This window comes from Podarcis tiliguerta (assembly GCF_965153285.1).
Source record: "Podarcis tiliguerta genome assembly, chromosome: 6".
NCBI classification, from domain to species: Eukaryota; Metazoa; Chordata; class Lepidosauria; order Squamata; family Lacertidae; genus Podarcis; species Podarcis tiliguerta.
In genome coordinates this window covers 55717272-55739131 of record NC_139539.1, presented here as the reverse complement: position 1 = coordinate 55739131, position 21860 = coordinate 55717272, and the positions used below count along the sequence as shown (strand labels likewise).

General features: G+C 42.8%; 2 protein-coding genes across 5 annotated transcripts; one reads left to right on the top strand and one right to left on the bottom strand.

Moving 5' to 3' along the window:
- Nucleotides 1-167: 167 nt before the first annotated feature.
- Nucleotides 168-1725, bottom strand: TMEM141 (transmembrane protein 141). 2 transcript variants are annotated; one of them, XM_083448258.1, is made up of 2 exons: nt 1649-1725; nt 168-862 (listed from the first exon to the last, which is right to left on the bottom strand). In XM_083448258.1, the coding sequence occupies exon 2, from the start codon at nt 788-790 to the stop codon at nt 398-400; it is 393 nt and encodes a 130-aa protein (XP_083304384.1). In that variant the 5' UTR covers nt 791-862; nt 1649-1725; the 3' UTR covers nt 168-397. The 2 variants fall into 2 exon arrangements, with proteins under 2 accessions (XP_083304384.1, XP_083304383.1); XM_083448257.1 differs by lacking the exon at nt 1649-1725 and adding an exon at nt 1296-1428.
- A 28-nt stretch (nt 1726-1753) lies between these two features.
- Nucleotides 1754-16865, top strand: NDC1 (NDC1 transmembrane nucleoporin). 3 transcript variants are annotated; one of them, XM_083448063.1, is made up of 18 exons: nt 1754-1887; nt 4430-4550; nt 5111-5212; nt 5606-5780; nt 6701-6839; nt 8375-8483; nt 8841-8892; nt 9984-10116; nt 10422-10514; nt 11460-11541; nt 12197-12355; nt 13349-13606; nt 13729-13847; nt 14365-14415; nt 14880-14943; nt 15433-15533; nt 15729-15889; nt 16587-16865. In XM_083448063.1, exons 1-18 carry the CDS (start codon nt 1840-1842, stop codon nt 16648-16650), a joined length of 2031 nt encoding a protein of 676 aa, XP_083304189.1. In that variant the 5' UTR covers nt 1754-1839; the 3' UTR covers nt 16651-16865. The 3 variants fall into 3 exon arrangements, with proteins under 3 accessions (XP_083304189.1, XP_083304188.1, XP_083304187.1); XM_083448062.1 differs by having other exon boundaries at nt 1859-1979; nt 13355-13606; XM_083448061.1 differs by having other exon boundaries at nt 1859-1979.
- Nucleotides 16866-21860: the final 4995 nt, after the last annotated feature.

Sequence of the window (21860 nt, the reverse complement as noted above, 5' to 3'; positions counted from 1 at the left end):
TCCCTTTACCTTTAAGGGTGACAGAACCAGCACATGAAGGTCACAGACTGGTCTCGTATTAAACAAGAAATTGGACATTCACTGCTAATACTATAGCCTTATCTTTGCCGTATCAGAACTAGTGGGGAAGTTAATGGGGGGGGGGGTTATAGTGAAAGAAATCATCATCATCATCACCATCATTTTATTATTTATACCCTGCCCATCTGGCTGGGTTTCCAGCACAAATAAAAACGCCAAACATTCAAAACTTCCTGATACTGGGCTGCTTCAGATGTCTTTGAAAAGTTGTGTAGTGTGATTTGCTCTGCCTCCATCCATTGCCCCCCCCCCCCCGAATTTAATGGGTTGACTCCATGAGCCAAAGGCATTAAATATCTGCAATAGGATTTTCAGGCTAGTCCATGATATCTCCATACTTGTTCCTTTTTGCACCGGCCTCTGTCTCCTTCTGGGGGTCCAAATGTGGCACTTTCTCTTTGGCTACATCTGGGACACTGGGTTGTTTGCTTTCCAGAAATATCCATAAGTCAGAACACTTCTGTGTCTCCCATCGAGTTACTGTATAGCTTGCAACTGAACCAGCAACAAAGGAAAGCAGGATGTTCCACTGGAACGGGTAGTGAATCTTCCGAATGAATTTTTGAAGAGCAAAAGCCATCCCGGAGACTGTAATAAATGTCCCCATGCCCTTCATGAATGCGTAAGACTGGCAGGCAGTATATTCTTGTAGCCCCGAGTGCTTGGCTGCCACCGCTTCGTCCACGCGAGACAACCCCACGTTCACCATCTCTACTGCAGACTCCAAGCTGCACACTCCCTCCTCCACCTGTGCCTTGGGCCCCTGAGATCCTCTGAGGTGCTAAAATGAGAAATAAGAGTTTAGAGAGAAGACCATTAGCAATCACATATTTTTCAAAAGCTTATTTTTCATCTGCATGGTTCACTCAAAGATTTATTGCTAATCAGTAGAGACATGGGAAACTAAGCAGTTCCAATAAACCTTAATTGTTTTTCCATCCATCTGGCAGTAGACTTGCTCTACTATCATATTCTGTGTGCTGAAACCAAACTGCATTCCTCCTGCTGGGAGCAAACCTTGAGGAATAATCTCTGCCCACTCCCTTGCGGGACAAATCAGGAGCGGAGTTCCTAAGATGGTTGGACGGTGCCTTGTAGACCTCCTTCTGTCAATTCCTGCAGCCACCCTGGTGTCAAATGTACTGTTTTGCTTTCCTTTGGACCACATCAGCGAGGCCCGAGAGGCTAGTTGTGTTTTCTGAGCAGCCCAGGACCTCCATAAACGCTCCTCAGACTTGTGCCCTTGGGAAGGTCACTTTGGTGCTGCTATTGTCTTCACCACCGGAGGAGCACGCCATTGTCTCTCGAGACGAAGGAAAGCGAGACCGAGAGGGGGGGTCTTGTCATCTAAGCAGCCCAGCACCTCCATGCACACTGCCCAGGCTTGCGCTCTTCTATTGTCTCTCGAGAGGGACGGGATGCCAACAACATTATATACTGGATATTTTAAAATACTATATTGTATATATTAAATATTTAATGATTATTTTTTTTAAAAAAAACACAAAATACATTTTAAAATATATCGGAAATCTGCACAAAGAAAACACAGGCACCCCTCACTTACTTCCTCCCCCTTTTCTGCCGGGACTCCGTAAGAAAGTAAACTTCCGCTTAGAGAATGGTCGACTGAAGCGGCACACCGACGACGGACGCGCTAAATTAACGTCACTGAAGCTATTCCCTGCTCTTGGCAACGGGAGCAGGGCTCCCTGGGATAGCATCCGGGAACTGAAGCAGTTCCTATCCGCTCGCGGCATGGGAGGGCGAGGGATGATGTTCCATTCAACGCGGGAACAGCTAAATGTATGTATGAATGCGCGCGCATTAAGCACATGTGCACGAACACCCGAATAGAGCTAATGCGTGTTTGCGCAACGTCATTTCATGCTTCAGAGGTATCAACAGATTCCTAATTCCTCCCTTTGGCAAGTGGGCGGGGGACCCTCGCTGTGGATTGGCTCCAATAAACCCATAGTTTTTAAGCACAGGCTTGTAAAACTGCCAAGATTCATTCAGTTTTTGGGGAGAACTGAAGAGGACGGCAGGCAAGTTAAACTGGAGTAGGGTGTTGTTGTTTTTATGAGAACATAGTCCAGTAGAATTGCCATTACTTTCTAGTACTGTATCGGGTTGCTAGTTCTGGCTAAGGTTCCTGCCTTAGACTGAAGCAGAAGTTGCTGCTTAAGAAGTCGGTCGGCCCTTTCCATCCTGGGAAAGGCTGTCTTCGTTGAAACTCTGCATGCACCAACCTTTTCTAGGTGGGAGTGGAGCAGAGGTTGTTGCTCATATTTATAATGGTATGAAACAACAAGCAGCTGTTAAGATGCCTCACATGTCCACAGAGGACAGCTGGCTTAAGAAAGTGCTACCCGTTGCTATCCTTGAAAAATTGGCCCACCACTGGAAAGTATTCAGCGGTAACACCAAACATGGGGATTTGCAGCTGTTTGTTGGACTTTCATGACGTATATGCGCAATTGTTCTAATTTCAAAATTGTACCAGCCAAATATGACTTCATGTAGAGCTATTCATGACATCTATATGTGTCTTTACATATACATAGCCCATAAAATTCATTGTGTCTTCGGGTCTTCAGTCAGATTGCATGATGAGCTCTTGCCCATGCCTATATGTTCATCCTTCACCCCCTTTCTCCAATGCCCAAGGAAGAGCTGGTAGTTTGCTTTCTTACACTGTGTCATTGCAGGTTTCATGCCTCAGTCAATAGTTTGTTTGTTTTGATTAATAAAATTTATTTTTTTAGAAAATCAGTTGTTCCTGAGAGGGACAAGGTGCAGCCCCATCTACCCAGCTGGTTTCCTTCCTTCAGAAAGATAGCATGAGATCCATAAGACAATAACAAACAAAATATTTAAAATTCACACAGACATGCACACAAGGAAAAATATACAGGGAAGGAGGAGGAAAACATGGAAACGTAGGCACACATACTTAAAATGAACATAATCCTGCTGTCCCTCTTCTTCCTTTGGTGCAGCCAGATTTACCGTATTTTTTGCTCTATAAGACTCACTTTTTCCCTCCTAAAAAGTAAGGGGAAATGTGTGTGCGTCTTATGGAGCGAATGCAGGATGCATAGCTATCACAGAAGCCAGAACAGCAAGAGTGATTGCTGCTTTCACTGCGCAGTGATCCCTCTTGCTGTTCTGACTTCTGAGATTCAGAATATTTTTTTTCTTGTTTTCCTCCTCCGAAAACTCCCATTCCCTCACCTCTTCAATTCTAATGGAAACGCTGTTACTTATTTTCCTCTGAAAATTGTTCATTTAAAACTGCATATGATTTGAAAGTGATCAAACTCTTGCATGAAATTAAAAGAATAAATAAATCATTTTGACTTAAAGTTTTTCCAAAAGTACTATTTCTCTTTCCCCCACCTCTCTCCACCAGTCCTGAGAGAGGTTCATCTTGAGTAACTGTTTAAATGGGCAATTTGTCTACATCTACATCTACATCTACATCCTGGTTTATGGAGTCTGTGTTTGGATACGTTTTTGCGTGCTGAGGTCCCCAAAACACCCCTACCCCAATAACTCACACATCACACATAATTTTTGTTTAAGGTTTTTGGCATAATTTTGGCCACAACTTTATTAAAATACACATTGTGAGTGGTTGCTTAGGCATTGGTTATGACTAGCTGTCCCCCCCGCCTTGGGGGACAGCACTGACTCCCGGATTCCAGCAAGAGCCAGTGTGGAGGAACAAGATCAGGGATAACTGGAGCTGCGACACAGACCCTCAACTTCTCCCCGCATGCTCCCAGGAGCTTACGCGGCCCGCACCCAATTCCAGGGGTTTGGCCGAGAGGATGGTAAGCCCCTGAATTCCTTTAACGGAATTCCCGTGCAGCAGCAGCATTGGAGGGGCAGGCACAGCCAATCCATGCCCCTCCACAAACCAATTTAAACCAATGCCTAACCGCCAACCTTACAAGTTGTGACGATTTGCTACGCAGTAGGCAAAAACCAATTGGCACACACTAATCAGCCAAAAGGAAAAATTCCTACCAGGCCCCCGCACCAAGGCGGACGACCCCATGACAGGCATAGCAAGGTCAAAGCACAAGCCCAATCAAGGGAGGGCGGGCGGGTGATCCGGTGCCCACAGCGAAAGAGAAAGGAACATGCTGTGAGCCTTGTTTAAACAACCTCTGTCCCCACCCCTAAATTGGCAACATCAAATTTACCCCAGTAACACCAACCACCAATCCGATCCAAGCCCCTTCAATCTATCCTGCCTGGCAACCATGGGGTGCTTTGCTCGGCCCCATCTGCATCACGTGCTCTCCTTTAATGAGAACACGCTTTGTTTCCTTTCCAGATCTTGGGATGGAGAGCAGCTGCAAGCCTTGCTTGGTCGGTGCTGCTGCTTCCTCTGTGTATTGCAGCCTTCATCAGCATCAGCAGCATTGACTTCTTCCACCCGGTACAATGGATCACAAGTATGTCAGTGCCCTGTCTGAGACAAATGTTACAGAGCAGTATTTATGCAGTTTTTTAATTCAACATTATTTGGGCATATTATCACAGCAATCCTTACAACAGCCCTAACATTTAGGCCAGTGTTCTCATATTACATGTAGAGCAAGGATGGGGAACATTTTTTTCAGCCTGAGGGCCCCATGCCAATGGTGGGGGGGGGGGCAGAGGCAAAAATGGGTAGAGCAACAAATGTAAATGGTGCCTTTGTACAGTAGGCTGGTTGCTACACACACTCGCACACCCCTCTGTATCCTCCATCCAGACATGCCAGAGGTATTATCAGAGTTACCTCTGGAATTACAATTTCTGGACTGGGAGGAAGGCAGGGTAATAACAGTAACAACAGCAACAACAATAACAATGGTTTAGTGTGATGTGTGAATGTGATCGCTGAGTTTATGGCTGAGGTGAGAGATATACCAAATGCCCCCTAGGTCTGAGTCCAGCCTTGTAGGCACTTAGATCTAGTAGTAGAGCTGTTGTATAGTACTTCTGATTCATATTTTTCCCCCTGCCTTAGGTTCATTCAATGACCTGTATACCTCCTACGTTATTTTCTGCATACTGCTAATGTCTGTGGTCATACTGGTAATAAGCATCTTCAACGTTGAGTTTCATGCAGGTTGGTGTTGAAAGCTGCATCAACTTTAAAAGTGCCGTTTGATTTGCTGATTTGTGCTTAACGTTAGGCTTTGTTTTAAACTTTGGAATCTGTTTCTTTGTGTGTCAGTAGAAACTTAGTTTCCAACCTTTGCTCTTAAAACTCTCCATTAATAAATGTGGAATAACTCTAAATGCTGTGCTAAATCCTTAAAGACCATTCTCCACTCCTGAAAGTCTGATTTGGCTTTTTTAAAGAACTCAGTATCCTACACTGAACTCATGAGTGCTTAAATGTGGAGCAGTGATTGCCTGAATGTGGTGTCTTGAAATGTGACACAAAGTATGTACGTAATGTAATACTCTTTAAGTCAGGAGGTGGTTAAATGTTCTTATTTGCCTTCTTACTTTGCAGTTGTGCCTTCTATTCCTTGCTCCCGGTTAGCTCTGATAAGCAAGATTATCCACCCGCAGCAAGTGATCCATTCCGTTGCTCATGCTGTAATGGGAATGCTGGTAGCTTGGTGTGCAGCAGTTATGACGAAGGGGAAGTTTCTCTTTTTATCTGTATCCTGCACAGCTACAGAAAGGTAACCCTGGGGGTGGTTCAAGAGCTGTTTATTAAAATGTAACTTCTTGCGAATGCTAATAACGAAATGCTGCCAGATAGTTCACATTAGGTGGTTCTCATTTTGCTGCAAGTGTAGAAAGCTGGTAGGAAGATGTGTGCAAGCAAATGTTTCCTGAGAAATAAATTACTGTGTACTTGTGACCCTTTGGGTGCAGAAGATAAAAGTAGCCTTGTAGCCACAGGTGAGGCAAGGAGAGACTTGGTGGAGGAAGGAACGTTTGTGCCATCTCTCCTCTTCTAAGCTCCTCAGTATAAGGGTTTTTGTTGACAAGGCTAGAAGCTTACATTTCCATGAAGGCCACAGAGGACAGGGCTTCCCCTATACTGTAGCTTGTATAGGAAGTTAGTAACATTTTTGCTAACTTTTGAATTATTTACAAACCTGGATTAAAATACTCCAAAGAGGCTGCAACTTTTTCTGTAGCCTTTTCCCTATTTTTAGGACGCAAGTCAAGGTTGCTGAGAAAATGCAATTCTCATACCAGCTAACTCCAGCCAGTGATCCAGTAAGGATTATAGTCAGTTGCAGTTATCTGTTGGATAGTGCTCAGGATGCTGCCACTGCCCCCCAATATTTGTACAATTTTATCACTTTTTAAAAAGTCAGTAGTTAAAAATGAGCACCTCCTTGCAGTACCATATGTATATCTACAAGGCGAACTGAATATAAAGTTGGGGAATGTGTGTTTCAGTCTGTTTATTATGTAATAGATAAACGAGAGTAAAACCTTTTTTCATAGTTGCTGGACAATGTTTTGGAATGAGTCCTCCGCCACCTTAATTTTGCAAAATTGGATAACATTTCCTTAAAAGTAGAATTGAGTATAGAGTTATTAACTTCCTGTGCAACTAAAGGCTAAAATTACTGCTTTGCTTCAGTGTAGCTGATGCTGATCTGCACATGTGCCTGAATGAATACCACCTCTTCCTCTTGCTTCTTGGAGCCTTTATGGGTTACAGCTATAGCCTTCGGTATCTTGTTAACAATTTGAACTACCTTCCATTTCCAGTTATACAGGTAAGTGCGCAAGTAACAGCAGGAATAGAATTCAAACACTGGGCCACCTGTAGTGCTTTTGCTTTTATGTGATCATGAAGGTCACCGGTTTGAATCTGCGTGACAGGGTGAACTCCCATTGCTCTGTCCCAGCTTCTGCCAACCTAGCAGTTCAAAAGAACACCAGTGTAAGTAGATAAATAGATATCACTGTGGCAGGAAGATAAACAGTGTTTCCGTGCACTCTTGCTTCCGTAACAGTGTTCTGTTGTGCCAGAAGCGTTTTAGTCATGTTGGAAAGCTGTCTGGATAAACAGATACTCTGTGAATAAACATGCCTGGAAAGCTGTCTGTGGATAAACACTGGCTCCTTTGGCCTGAAAGCGAGATGAGCACCACACTCCATAGTCACCTTTGACTGGACTTAACTGTCCAGGGGTCCTTTAGTTTTATTATTATTATTATTATTATTATTATTATTATTATTATTATTATTATCATTACCTTTTACGTGATCATGACTATTACATATTTGGAGGGAAGTCATATCATGCTGGGTCCAGGAAGGATTTTTCTGCAGGGCATAGCTGCAGCATAGTGGGTGGGGACCCAAGAAACACAGTGCTACCTCGGGTTAAGTACTTAATTCATTCCGGAGGTCCATACTTAACCTGAAACTGTTCTTAACCTGAAGCACCACTTTAGTTAATGGGGCCTCCTGCTGCAGCCGCGCTGCCGGAGCACGATTTCTGTTCTCATCCTGAAGCAAAGTTCTTCACCCGAGGTAATATTTCTGGGTTAGCAGAGCATGTAACCTGAAGCGTATGTAACCTGAGGTACCACTGTATGAGCAGAACTTGAAGAAGGAGACTTCTCACTTCTGTTGGGACTCCTAAATGGTGTGGCTTGTGATGTGGGCGTCTGCAGTGGGTGGGCAAAATTGTCCCAAATCAGACAGAAACCCCTTATATGAGCAGAGCTTTCTTCTTTCAATGATCTTCTATCCACTTGCAGTTTTCAGGATCCAAACGAATGATTCTTGAGATTGTCTGTCATCCTGTTATAGATGGGCTTTGATGCTGTGTGACAGTAATTCAGTTTATTGTAGTCATTTTACCACAGTACAGTGGGTTGGATCCAGAGAACTCCGCTTTTCCCATAGTGTTTTCCAGGCTGCTCCCCCTTTACAAGCCCTTGTGCTCCATGCAAAGGATACCCCTGAGGATTTTGGGGATTCCCTGGAATCCGGCAGAGTGGAGCTGTAGCAGGATGGTAAAATCAGAAGAATTTGGTTTGGCTGCCATGCACACACACAAGTGCCTTTCCACTCATGTAGGACACCTTTGGATCCAAGCCAGTAACCTATAGTAATACAATATTAGGGAAGAGAGTAATTCTAAAATAGAAGAAAGCGTTCTCTTAATATCTTTCAGGATCTTGCAGTATCTGAAATCATTTCTGAGTTTAAAATGTGACATATTTTTAACTCCAAAGTCTGATATATGGTATGTGGATAAGAATATTCTGCTGTTCAACATTTGCCCAATCTTTTTCAGCAATACAAGTATCTGCGCTTCAGGAGATCACTTCCGTTGCTTGCAAAGCATAGTTGTGTGGAGTCGCTTTATATGGTCAGAAACTTTTGTGCTGCTTACTATTTCTTTGGTAAGAATTTTTGGTAATTTTACTTCTCTCCCCCTGCCGCCTTTTCTGTAAATGATACAAGTGGGAAGGAAGCCAGCAATTCCCTGATAACAAGTTGCTGAATTGGGGTGGGAGGGGGCTTTACATAAGAGTTGGCTGCCATAGTCATGCCCAACTTTTGGGGTTTACAAAGTCAACTGGCCAGTATAGGGGAGGGGGAAAATGCTCCGTGTAGCAGAGTTTTGCCCCCAATTTATCACCATTTCTTTTCCTTAAAACTTTCAAATTTCTGTTGGTAATATATTTTTATGCCAGAAATACATTTCCTCTATGGAAGTACACCTGTGTTTTTACAGCTTGATTTCCCCCCCATTTTAGGTTATATTCCAAGGGCATGGATAATTACCACAATGAACCTTCAGACTGATAGGTTAGTACCTATAACAAATAAATAAATTGAATTTCTAACTCTTCATCTTGTAATAGAGGAACTCCTTGTACATTTTGCAGGTTGTCAGATTCCTTCTCCATGCTTTAGAAAATAGGACTCCCAGAGCAGCTTGAAAAAAACAAACAGCTTAGCAAGACTGTCCCCCCTTTCAGGCGTATAATATGACACACAAGGAAGAAGGAATGGGGAACGAAGAGGGGGCAGGAAAGAAGCTCAGACTTCATGCTTTAAAATTGCAGTTCTCCTAGCGTTCAGTTGGGGTAGAAACAATTCAGGTAGGCTGATGGAGTTTAGCCAGTTAGATATGAAAACCAGCACTTTTAATTGAGCCCAGAATACAGTAGGTATGCTTATGCAAATACTAGAGGAGTGGTATAATAATTCCCCTAGCAACCTACTCCTGTCAATGAAAAGTGATGCATTTAATTGAAGTTTCTAGATTCTTATTGAGGGTGGTCCAGCACAGATGTTTCTTTCTAACAAGATGTGCTAAGTAAAAAAGAAACCTGGCCTCTCCCACCACCTGGTATGGGCGTCTTTCCTGCTATTGATGGCCAGTCAAGGTCACATGCAGCTTTGATGTCGTACAGAGCTTCAAAACTTACTTTCCAGCTCCACCCCACTAGTCTGATGGTGCCCACAGGAGAATAATATTCTTCCATGGAGTAGGACACTAAAGCTTTCCACCAGGGATAGTTCTTACAGTGTTGGGAGATTTTAAAGATGTTTGAGGCTCATTGGGGAATGATGGTGACCTTATCCTCTCTGGCAGTGGGAAGTAACAAAGAACAGACTTCTCAGGCATCCTTGGTGGACTTACTGAGTCTGTTTGATTCTGTGTCAGTGGAGAATGTCCTAAATGTCTTCCACTATGCCCTGAGCAATCGTATGGGAAACACTTTCACAACAGAAGTATTAGAATCACATTTCCACTTGCATAGTTCATTTGTTGTGTTGTGTAAGCATATATCAAAAGCGATACTTTTGATATAGACCAGCTTGTTTTTATATACTGCTCATTGCAAAAAACACCATGTAATGGTGTTGGCTTTCCTCCCCTGGCCTTCCAGTAAACTTCATCCTCTGGACACGATGGCTGGTCTCTTGGATTTGTCCCTTCTGTACCACAGCTGGCTATGTGGCGTGTTTCTTCTGATGACTTGGTACATTGCATGGCTGCTCTTCAGAATCTATGCCACTGAGGTTGGTGCTGTATGTCTGATATATACAATTGTACTATCTCTTCCGTTTTTAAAGCAATGCATGAATGCTCTTATACTTTTTGTATAGCACAGCAGGACTCTTGAGATCAGATTAATCGGTTTTCAGTTGGATAATTTTACATTCCTTTCCCCTGCTTTCTTGTCAGGGCTGGGTTGGGTTGACAGCCTGTCCGTTTTGCTGGTTTGACCAGGCTTGCAAATGATCACAGTATATATTATTATTATTTTTGACAAAGGGGTTTTTCTCATGGCGAGCTTCAGCTACGGTGTGCGTTCCATTTTCAGGCACATCATTTTCCTGTCCAGCCGACATTTGCGGAAGAAACCGACCAGTGTTTACCTAAAATTTTAAGCAGCAACCCCCCACCTCTTATAAAGGTATGAGTTTGGTTAAATACACAGACTTGTCAAATTGCCTCTTTCGTAGTCTTTGTCGTAATAGAAGCAATTTGAGTAAAATATAAGTGATAAAGCATGGGATTTCATGCAAGGTATTTTTCAATCTACCAATAAAATTCACACTAGAAGCTTGCAGCCAAGGATTTGACAGGTTTTTTAGATCACTATGGGAATGTAATCTTTTCTCACCTCTGTAACTTCTAGCCATAAGTTTCTTTTGCCCATGTTCCTGGTTTTCCTTCCCCATCACATTCCTCTTTCCCCTCTTAATTCCTCTGAATCATTTCTTTCTCCCACTCCTTTCTGAAGTCGCTGTGCTTCTGTTTTGGGATCCGAACCCCTCTTTCCCTAGGTCCCTAATGCTTCTATTGTCTCCTTCCTTAGGCCATTCTCTCTGGCTTGCCTTACCAGCTTAGCAAATGACAGCCATAAATCCATTTCCATTCTCCATGAAATGCTTCACCAGTGCAACATTTTAGTGCAAAAATCTGTCTGCGTATCGAAGTAATTTCTTATACGTTTGCTTGCATACCTAAAGTGGCTGAAGCTCTTTGTCCCTTATCTAGCACTTAATGAAAATGCAGTTCTCAGGTGTGTCTGGAAAAAAGCAATAATTTGAAAATAATTTATTTTGAGGGTTCAGGTAGTTAGCCGTGTTGGTCTGACACAGTCAAAATAAATTAGAAATTAAAAAATGGTCCAGTAGCACCTTAGAGACCAACTAAGTTTGTTCTGGGTATGAGCTTTCGTGTGCATGCACACTTCTTCAGATACCTGTGTGCATGCACAAACTTAGTTGGTCTCTAAGGTGCTACTGGACAATTTTAAATTTATTTCGAGGGGGCAGAGTAAAGGGAATTTTAGTGATAAGATTTGAGTAAAAACGTTACAGCTGTTAATACTTCTAAACATTTCCCCCTGCAGTTCTTGGCTTTACAGGACTTGATGTTCCTTTCCCAGTATTCTTCTGTGCGGCGTCAAGAGGTCTTCAGCCTTAGCCAGCCAGGTATTTGGAAAAAAATATCTGTGACCCATTAAGTCAGAAGAGGAAAGTGAGAAGTACTCTGTAGGAAGCTGACTTTGAGGAGAGTTGTTCTGTTTTTATTGTTGTATTTAGCAAATAGTAGTGAGGAAAGGTAGGTTTTTATGCAGAGCATCTTATGCTGACCACCATTGTGTCCAAAACAAGGTATGAGGAGGTCCAAGATGGATTGTGTACAAGCAGCATTTCCCCTCTGCACTGGCAAAGCAGACGGTGCTTATCGCATGCATTAAAAGTAAGGTAGCTATGCATATTTTATTGGGGCTTTTTGGACCCCAATACAATTCTGTGAAATACGTTGGAAATGCCTCACTCCACTGCCTGATGTTCCAGTGTTTATTGACTAGCTTCTGATGGCTATATGATGTCGTTATATTCATGGCCTAACAGTTTGACCACAACTTTGGGCATTTAAAGGGTTGATATTTTGAGTTGACCCCTGACCCCTGTTTTGGGCTACTTCATGCTATGTAAATTGGCTAGCTTTTTTGGGTTGTAAGTTGCTCTGAGTTGCCTTGGGCAAGATAAAGTGACTAACAAATATTATTATTATTATTATTATTAATAATAATAATAATAATAAGTTTTTAAGTCTAGACATTCTGCTTGTCTATAAAAGGTGGACACCCTCACAACTGGACTTCAATCTCCCAGGAGTGCTTGAAACTTCTAAGTGATCTGACACAGAAACTGATAATGCACCAGGAGGCCGCAGCTGCAAACGGGAGGCTGAAACAGCAGTCTGTAGGGGACATGAGACAGCCCTCTAGCCCTCCAGGTACTGGACGAATCAGTTGCAATGTTGCAGTTCTTGAGTCTCCAAATCACAGCTGGGCCTGCCAATGGGTGTCCGGGGAGAATCTTATTTCAAAAAGGAGTAGGACAGCTGATTTATTGTTTCACTTCCATGTGGAGCTTTTGCTGATTTTTTTCCTTTAAAAAACACACATTCCAGTGGATGTTTGTAAAGAGCAGCTTCAGACTTTATGTGGGAATGCTGCCTTGCCATGGATGTGCTGGTGTTTTCTTACAGTAAACCCATGTTCACAGGCACACATTGCTCAGCCTGCAGTGAAAATGTACTAGGGAACTCCCCGTGGTTTCTGTCCACTTTATGTCATGAGATATGCATCTGCCCTTCATGCCTTGCTTGTGTTACAGCACTGTTTCCCCCCCAGTAAACAATTATAAGGTAAAGGACCCCTGGACGGTTAAGTCCAGTCAAAGGCGACTCTAGGGTTGCGGTGCTCATCTTGCTTTCAGGCCGAGGGAGCCAGTGTTTGTCCACAGACGGTTTTCCGGGTCATGTGGCCAGCATGACTAAACTGCTACTGGCACACGGAGGACCGTGACAGAAGCCAGAGCGTGCAGAAGCACAGTTTAATCATAGTGCATGGAAACGCCGTTTACCTTCCCGCCACAGCTGTACCTATTTGTCTACTTGCACCAACATGCTTTCAAACTGCTAGGTTGGCAGGAGTTGGGACAGAGCAATGGGAGCTCACCCCGTCGCGGGGGTTCGAACCGCTAACTTTCCGATTGGCAAGCCCAAGAGGCTCAGTGGTTTAGACCACAGCCGAAAAATTGAAGTATAATAAAGTATGAAGCAGCCCCGAGGAATATATTGCCTCCTGTTGCTGTCCAGCTGGGATTTGGATCTCTGTCAGTTAGTAACTAAAACATTAGGTTTGCAAAGTGCATGACTTAGTGAATGCCACTTGTTGGTATAAACCATTTTGAGTTCTTCTTGTAAAATATTCTTATTTGCCAGGAGCAGCTGCTGAAGAAACATCATTTCACACTCCAAGGTCCATTATGCTTCCTCGAACCCAAATGCCTTCTCTGGTCAAATCATCTCTGTTGCCTTTGAAAACATCCCCTTCTTCTGACGTCAGAAGCAATTTAGGGTCACCTTTCACACCTCTGAGTCGCAAGGCTGGCGTGCTGGATTTAAACTCTCCTTGGAATGGATCTGTCCAAAGTCCCCATATTATGAGGAGAGGACCAAAATTATGGACAACAAGTTCAGGTAGAATTTATTCTCTCCCAATCTTAGTTTGAGCACTTGGCTACTTAATTACTGGGACACCCAGTTAGGCTTTTTGTTTTTAAAAGGGGTGGGGGAACCAACAGTTTGGATTTCTTTTGTAGATCTGCAGTGGACAGCCTCTTCTCCTGAACCCTACCCAATGAGTGCTGTTGCAGGCGGTGCAAATGTAGCAGTACAACCAAGTTTTATCTATACATGGCTGCAGAGCAAGAAAGAGCAGGTATACGAAACCAGGCAATTAATGAGTCAATACTTCCACCAGCATTATTGTGTTGTACATTTCCCCAGCGCTTTGTAATGTAGTTTAGTGCATTTCCCAAAGCAATCTGTAAACTTTCAGCAATGACCACTTCATAGCAACTCCTATCCCTGCAATGAAGCAGCACATTTTTGTTCCGATCATTGGCACAACTCCGAAGATTAAAGCCTCTACTCTACTGAAGCTCTCGGTTAAAATAAATGTGGGTTGCAGAACAGAAACCACTGTCAAATGCAGTGCTTGCAATTCAAAATATCTAGACTGTGGAGAGAGACTAAGATAAAACCTGAAATGCATTTATTTGGACCTGCATACTGTTTTAAATTGTTGGGAATTAATTCCAACAAACTCAGTTTAGGATTGGGCTGTCAACCATTGAAGCTTAAAAGTTTTGGATTACTTTAAAACAGAGAGTAAATATCACTTTGATCTGCTAAAGATGTTCCGTTGTTTTTTCATTGATATTTTCTTCTTCCAGATCAAAACCTTCTTATCAAAACGAGTACTGATAATGTATTTTTTCAGCAAGGTAAGGATGAGGACATGACTTAGTGATCGAAACTTAACTGGGCAGCAAAGAATTATTGTTGTTACTACCTTTTGAACTACTCCTATGAAACTTATGCTCATAACTATTGAACTCAAACAAGATAGGGGAACCTGTTGCCCTGAAAGCAGCTCTCATCATCTCTGACCATTGGCCCTGCTGGCTGGGGCTGATAGGACATTTGCAGGGGGATAGGGCCCTCTTCCCTGAATTAGGACTTGGTACATTGATCCTTGAAACAAATGCTGTGTAAACTGAAAATTTAGCTTCAAAGTACTAATCTTCATAGGGTTAACACACTGAGCACTGAAACTATTTTCAGATTAACTTTTCATACAGAGCTCGTGATGGCTAAACTTTGGTTAGTTCGTTTTATTTCTGTATTTGAAACATTCTGTGTATATGGTTGGCTAAAGGGTTTGCAAAAATACTTCTCTCTTTCTCAGAACCCTGAGGCTTCCATTCAGGCTCTCTTTTCTGATACCCAAATGCATATTTGGGCTTTGGAAGGTAAGCACTTTCTTCATATTGGAAGTGGCTCTCAGGTGAATGTTTATGCTGCTCCCTTTGATTTATGTGGTAACCTTGCAGTGAAATTCACTCAGCAATAGCAATTCATTTTTCTTTTGGCACACCCTCTCAGTTTCTGGGTTCTCACCCAGGGTTGAAACAAACTCTCAGCTCACCCACAAAAGCCTCACAACCAGAAGAGTTTCTGGAAACAGCGGACATCACCCTTGTCGCTTACTCTAGACTTCCTTTTTATGGGCAGGCCCAAGGTAGATGGCACTTCCTCAGGCTGCCTACAGCTGTACTTTCCACACCCAGTTCCAGGTACAGCTGGTTTGTAGAGTTCCCAGGAGGTCCAAAGGATGGGTAAAGGGCCCTCCTCCACTCACAGCTTTTTCTTCACCTCTGCCCTCTCCTCTGCTTCCCACTGTGTTCTAATCCCAGACTAAGCAACAAGTTATCCAAACTACAAATTATTCCTTTCTTTAGGTTTGTCGCATCTCATAGCAGCTTCATTTACCGAAGACAGATATGGAGTTGTCCAAACAACACTGCCTTCTATTCTGAATACGTTGCTAACTCTTCAAGAGGTTAGGAGATTTACTTTCTTATTTGGAAAAAAAAGTGATATGAACTCATAACGTGGTAATTGACTTAGAAAAAAAAAGATTGGTTTTCGTTTTGCCATGACTTTTTCCAAGCGAATTTTAACCATAGAAGAAAGGTCTGATAAGGTAAGGAGGATATTGGTGCTTAGGTTTCCTGTTGGTTTATTTCCATCCTAGGTGGTAGACAAGCAGTTCAAGCTTCCTCATGTTTCCAGCAAACCCCCCCGGATTTCAGGAAGTCTGGCAGACACTTCCTACAAAACCCTTCGATTTGCCTTAAGAGCGTCACTGAAAACTGCAATCTATCGGATCATCACCACTTTTGGAGAGCACTTAAAGTGAGGTTTGGGCTCATAAAGCTGCCTTAATGTTCATTTCTAAATATAATGAGATGTACCATAGGCCTCCATCTCTTTTCACAAATGAATGAAAATAAAATGTTAGCAGGAACCATGCTCTGCTCTACTCTACATAGAGAAAATAAAAGAGCTCTCTGCCAGGGATTTTACAAATTGTTATGCACAGCAATCTGTGTAGCTTTGTACAGAAATGTTCTTCTAAGGCAGCATACACACTATACCTTGAAAGCACATTCAGAGCACATTTGCCCCCTCAAATAATTCCAGGCACTGTTGTTGGTTAAGGATTACTAGGAATTCTAACTCTGTGAGAGGTAAACTACAGTGTTGTAGGGGGAAAATGTGCTTTGAATGTGCTTTGAAAGTATAATGTATACGCAGCCTAACGGTGCTTTGAAGAAATTGGGAGCTAGCTGCATGATAGCAACTGAAAAGCCTTTTATCGTGTCACTACCATGCTAGACCATGAGTTGACCCCAGCATTACCATCCTTCCATTTCCTTGGATTTCCAAGTGACAGCAGAGGGATGATAATGTTGAGCTACATTTATTTGCCCAGGTTGTTTAGGCTTCTCGTTTTTCTAAGAAAGTCATCAAACCCTTTCCGAACTTTGTATATTGAAGTGTTTGGGGAGCAGGTCTGCAAAATCTGTTTTGTGTTTTTTCTGTTCTCCAGTGCCGTGCAAGTATCTGCAGAAGTCAAGAAAAGACTCCAGCAGTTCCTGGAGTTCAAGGAATAGTTCAAGTCAAACTGCCTGTGCTGTTAACAGGTGGATAATGCAAGTTCAGCTGCCTCAGATCAAAAGAAATTGAAACTGATTTGATCTGTCCTACTGACTTTCCAGAGGTGTACTTTAATTGCAAGTCACGGGGTGACTAAACTGTCAACAGAACTACTTGAAACACTTGGAATATGTTACTTGACATTTTGTATAATAAAGTGGGTTTTTTTAAAATGAATGAAGGTCTGCAGTAGTTGAATGCTATTATGATTTATGTATGGCAGATAATGGGAACCTGTGTCCTTCCAGACATTTTGGGCAACACCTCCACACATCCCTGACTGTTGCTCATGCTGGCTGGGGCTGATGGGGGTTGGAGTCCAACGACATCTGAAGGGCCATTAGTTCCACACCCCCGATATATGAGATTGCTCTGATTTGAAGGAGGGTATGGGTTTTTCTACATGATCTTTACTAATGTGGCACTTTTCTTCTCGTAATAAGTGGCTCATTTTGTTTGGGGGGTGTCGCTTCTGAGAATGCAAGGCTTGTCTCCAAGTAAGCTGTACTCAGAGTAGAGCCATTGAAATATATGAACCTAAGTTAGTTAAATCCATTAATTTCAGTGGGTTTTCAGTGGGTAATGTTTATGGGGCCGTGCTCCAAACCTTATAAGTACCAGGCACCACAGCAGATACTCATTCCCGTGATTCCTTTTCCTAAGAAAATGAGTTAAAGCCATGTGGAGACTCTAGATTTGCTGAGGGATTCTCGGAATTGTAGGCTCCTAGCACACCTAGGAGGTTGTGCATCCATAGCAGTGACGAGAGGAGGAGTGACTGCTGGGAGGACCGCAGAGAAGAAATGCCATGGTGCATCTGCAGCAGCACAACTGGACGCCTTCAGCTGCAACAAAACATGTCTCCCATATCTCTCTCTACAGCCACAGCAGGCACCAACCTTCCAGCGGTTTGACTTCATCCCAAAAGGCACACTGTCTCCCAATACAGATTGGATGCCAACCAGCAATCCTTGCTCCAGATGTGATGTCACCATTATAGCCTATATGACTTTCCACACTTGGTCCCACTCTCCACATGAGGCAATAGGATTGTGTGCCTTTAAGAGTAGAGGGTACCCTTCCTTCCTCAGCAGCCCCGCAGAGGCTACCATGCTCACCAAGCAGAAGCCTGGGACACCTCTCCAGGAAGCAAAACAGCAAAGGTGGCCACACCAAGATATATTCAACTCCTCAAATACTTTCATAGAGCTGCATACAGAAGAAATCAGAAGGACTATGTATGGTGGGATTTCCTCTCTAGTCCTTCTGATGGTGGAGGCAGAGCTTAACCACCCCAATTATGGGTTCTAAGCCTGAGCTCAAAGGAGACATAACTCTCAAGGTAATTCACACTTTCCCCCCTCCTACATCCTCCTACAAGCCTTTTAGACATAAATAATAATAATAATTTTATTATTATTTTATTATAATAATAATAATTTTTTGACGCGGGTGGCGCTGTGGGGACGCGGGTGGCGCTGTGGGTAAAACCTCAGTGCCTAGGACTTGCCGATCGTATGGTCGGCAGTTCGAATCCCCGCGGCGGGGTGCGCTCCCGTTGCTCGGTCCCAGCACCTGCCAACCTAGCAGTTCGAAAGCACCCCCGGGGGCAAGTAGATAAATAGGGACCGCTTACTAGTGGGAAGGTAAACGGCGTTTCCGTGTGCGGCTCTGGCTCGCCAGAGCAGCTTCATCACGCTGGCCACGTGACCCGGAAGTGTCTCCAGACAGCGCTGGCCCCCAGCCTCTTTGAGTGAGATGGGCGCACAACCCTAGAGTCGGACACGACTGGCCCGTACGGGCAGGGGTACCTTTACCTTTTAATAATAATAATTTATTATTTATACCCTGTCCATCTGGCTGGGTTTCCCCAGCCACTCTGGGCGGCTTCCAACTGAATATTAAAAACAATACAGCGTCAGATATTAAAAACTTCTCTAAACAGGCCCGCCTTCAGTTGTCTTTTAAAAGTAAAACAGTTGTTTATTGCCTTGACATCTGCTGGGAGGGCGTTCCACAGGGCAGGCGCCACTACCGAGAAGGCCCTCTGCTTGGTTCCCTGTAATCTCACTTCTTGCAGCGAGGGAACTGCCATGGAAAGCAGGTTGAATTCACTATTTAAGCTAAGGGGTCTATAAATCATTTGAAGAGCCACTGTGTGAATGCAGAGGATTCAAATGCTGAATTATCCAGTATAAAACATTATCTTGTGGCTGGCCTGTTCAATGAAGAAAATTAAGATCGTCAGACAAACATGCTATTCTTTGCTGTACAGATTGGAAAATGAGTAGAAATTTACATACATTTGAGTGATTCTTTTTGTGCTACACACCATCCCGATGTTGCAGTTTCTAAATGGTGGTAAATATATAAACTTCTATAAATAAAGAAATAAAAAAGATCTGGCTATATCTTCGGTTCACCACCAGAGGTCACTGTTCTACATGTAAATAGTATGTATTGCCTCCTTTCATCCAAAGAGTCTTGCTTTGCCCTTAACGACAAGCCGATCTGCAATACAACCTAGTTTCTCAAACTTTGTTGAGGGCTTAGCATGATGTGACAGGAAAGGGATCCTGAGACTGGAAGTCGGATCAGTCGGAACACCCCATCAATTCTCATTCATCCACTTTAGGGTTCTGTGAGTGACTGCTCTCGAGTGCCTCACCAGATTTAGTAGCTCAGGAGGACCAGCTGCTTTATTTCAATTATGTCTCCATGGTGGGTGTAGTTTCAGGAAAGACCAGAAATACAAAGGTTCTATTCTTTATCATTTTTGAGATTGTTTTAATTTTCATTTCTAATACAGTGGTACCTCAGGTTACAGATGCTTCGGGTTACAGACGCTTCAGGTTACAAACTCCGCTAACCAGGAAGTGGTTGCTCCAGGTTAAGAACTTTGCCCCAGGATAAGAACGGAAATCATGCGCCAGCAGCGCAGCGGCAGCGGGAGGCCCCATTAGCGAAAGTGGTACCTCAGGTTAAGAACTGTTTCAGGTTAAGAACGGACCTCTGGAACGAATTAAGTTCTTAACCTGAGGTACCACTGTACACATCAAGCAATAACAACAACCATTAAGAAAAGAAGAAAGATCAAAGCAAGATCATTATTCCATTATTTTCAATGTGAGTCTGAGATACACTGAGGGACCAACACAAGAGATGGTAGGCAAATTAATTGTGCCTCGCTCCCCAAGTGCCTTCACTAACTAGGGTTAACACATGCAAGTTTCCCCAGGTTTCTGAAAAGCCCTAATCCTAGCAACAAGGCCAGTGCACAGGGACTAGCTGTGAAGGAAAGAGCCAGTTTAATTGTGATTGTTTTGGTTGACATGTGCGCTTCTGAGGAAAAAGGGGGAAAGGCACACTAAAATCTATGCACAAATTACTGTCTGTGCAACTGAATGCATTTCTGTGTGTGTGTGTGTGTGTGTGTCCTTTCAAACACTATCCATTTCCTTTTCAATTAAAACAACAAGAATGTGTGGTGCTGGGTTGTGTGATAATGGCAACACAGGACACACAGGACTTAAGAATCTCCCAGTTTTTATTATACTTTCTTGTGGCTTTTAGCATGAAATCGCATCATAAACATGGGAGATAAAGGGTTGTATTCCATACAGTCTGACTCCTGAGGAACAATTGCATTTGCAAAAAATAAAGTAACACTTTGCAAAGCAAGGGCAATTCAGGGTAGATTGTACCCAGGTTGCCTTAAACCAAGTCATCTCATGGGTCTAACTAGTGCAGTAATGTCTGGTGACTGGCAACATTTCTATAGATTTTTAGACTACTGGACCATAGATCTTCCCAGCCGTACCAGGATTTGCTGAGGAAATATCCTACAACTCTTGGCATATGATAGGGCTTTCAAAGGCGGAATTAACACCCGGGGTTAGGGTTGGAATAAAAAAGCTCAACAACTTTCGGGGTTGAGCTTTCTGTTTCCTGTAAGAAAAAGTAGCTGTATTTGGAAAACAACTCTTGTCTGTTATCTCAATCCAAAGCCATTCTTTCCCAAAACAACTGTTGGGAGGGAGGGTTTTGTGGCTCCTTGTGTAGCCTTTGGTATGCATAGCCATTTCTGTCACATCAGATCCTGTAATTATGGTCACATGCACATTTTTTGACCCACCTGCCTATTTTCCTTCATATGCTATGGTTAGCGTTGCAGAGGACAACTTCCTCTGTGAGAGCTCCCTGATTCCAGTGCATTTGAAATAACAAAGCTTGTCCTTAAGCAAATACACAATTGCCCTTATCAGTCTTGAAGACAACTGGAATCTCTGTACATCCAGTCTGGAGAGCTCTGTCCATGTTGAGATTTGCTGTTATATTGCACTGGGATGCTACCAGGGCAAATTATAATTTAATTGCTGGTTTAAAATAAGTTGCATTATATTTTAATTATTGGTTTAACTAATTTGATTTTATTATTACTGTATTTTTCCATGTATAAGACACCCCCTATTTTGGGGGACTCCAAATTAAGAAAACATCCCTCAGCACTACCTGTGTATAAGACGAGCCCCAATTTTAAACTTAATTTTTTGTTTAAAAAACCTAGTATTATACATGGAAAAATGCGGTATGTATTTTAATAATTAATGTTTTTAATGTCGTAAGCTACTTTGAATTCCAACTTGGGAAAAAGGCGGAATGTAAATATATTTTTAAAAAATCATAATTCTATTGTTTAATTATTGGGTGTCTCTGCCTGTTATGAGAAATTGGCCCTGCTCCATATACCTAGAGAGTGTAGTCTAGAAGGGGCCAAGAGGGACCACATATGTATTACTTCTGTTTTAGCTAATAAAAGCTAAGCTCAGGCTGCTATATCAACAGAACCTCGGGCATGGGTAACTGGAGAGAAAAGGACAAACGGCTCCTGTAACTTTTATATTATTTTATTATTTTTACTGTCTAGAACTAAGGAAGAGTTCTCCAGTAATTTAACCTAGTTATACTCTGGATAAGCAGCCAAGCTTAGAGAAAATTCAGCTAGCCATAATGATGGACTATAGTTTTGAAAAACTGGCTAAATTAATATTCCCCCCAGAAGCTAAGAGGTTAATGCATCTAATTAGGTTGTTTTCTGCTGAAAAAGACTTTCTACTTGTTGAGAGACTACATTGTTCACAAGTATGGTGTTGTCTCTTTAGATTCA

What these genes read in the sequence shown, in the direction of transcription:
- NDC1 (XM_083448061.1), top strand. Translation starts at nt 1,890, where the DNA reads ATGTATGAATGCGCGCGCATTAAGCACATGTGCACGAACACCCGAATA. An exon ending in TAATGTATTTTTTCAGCAAG is followed by an intron (nt 14,416 to 14,879) that starts GTAAGGATGAGG and finishes TCTCTTTCTCAG; the next exon opens with AACCCTGAGGCTTCCATTCA. An exon ending in GCATATTTGGGCTTTGGAAG is followed by an intron (nt 14,944 to 15,432) that starts GTAAGCACTTTC and finishes TCCTTTCTTTAG; the next exon opens with GTTTGTCGCATCTCATAGCA.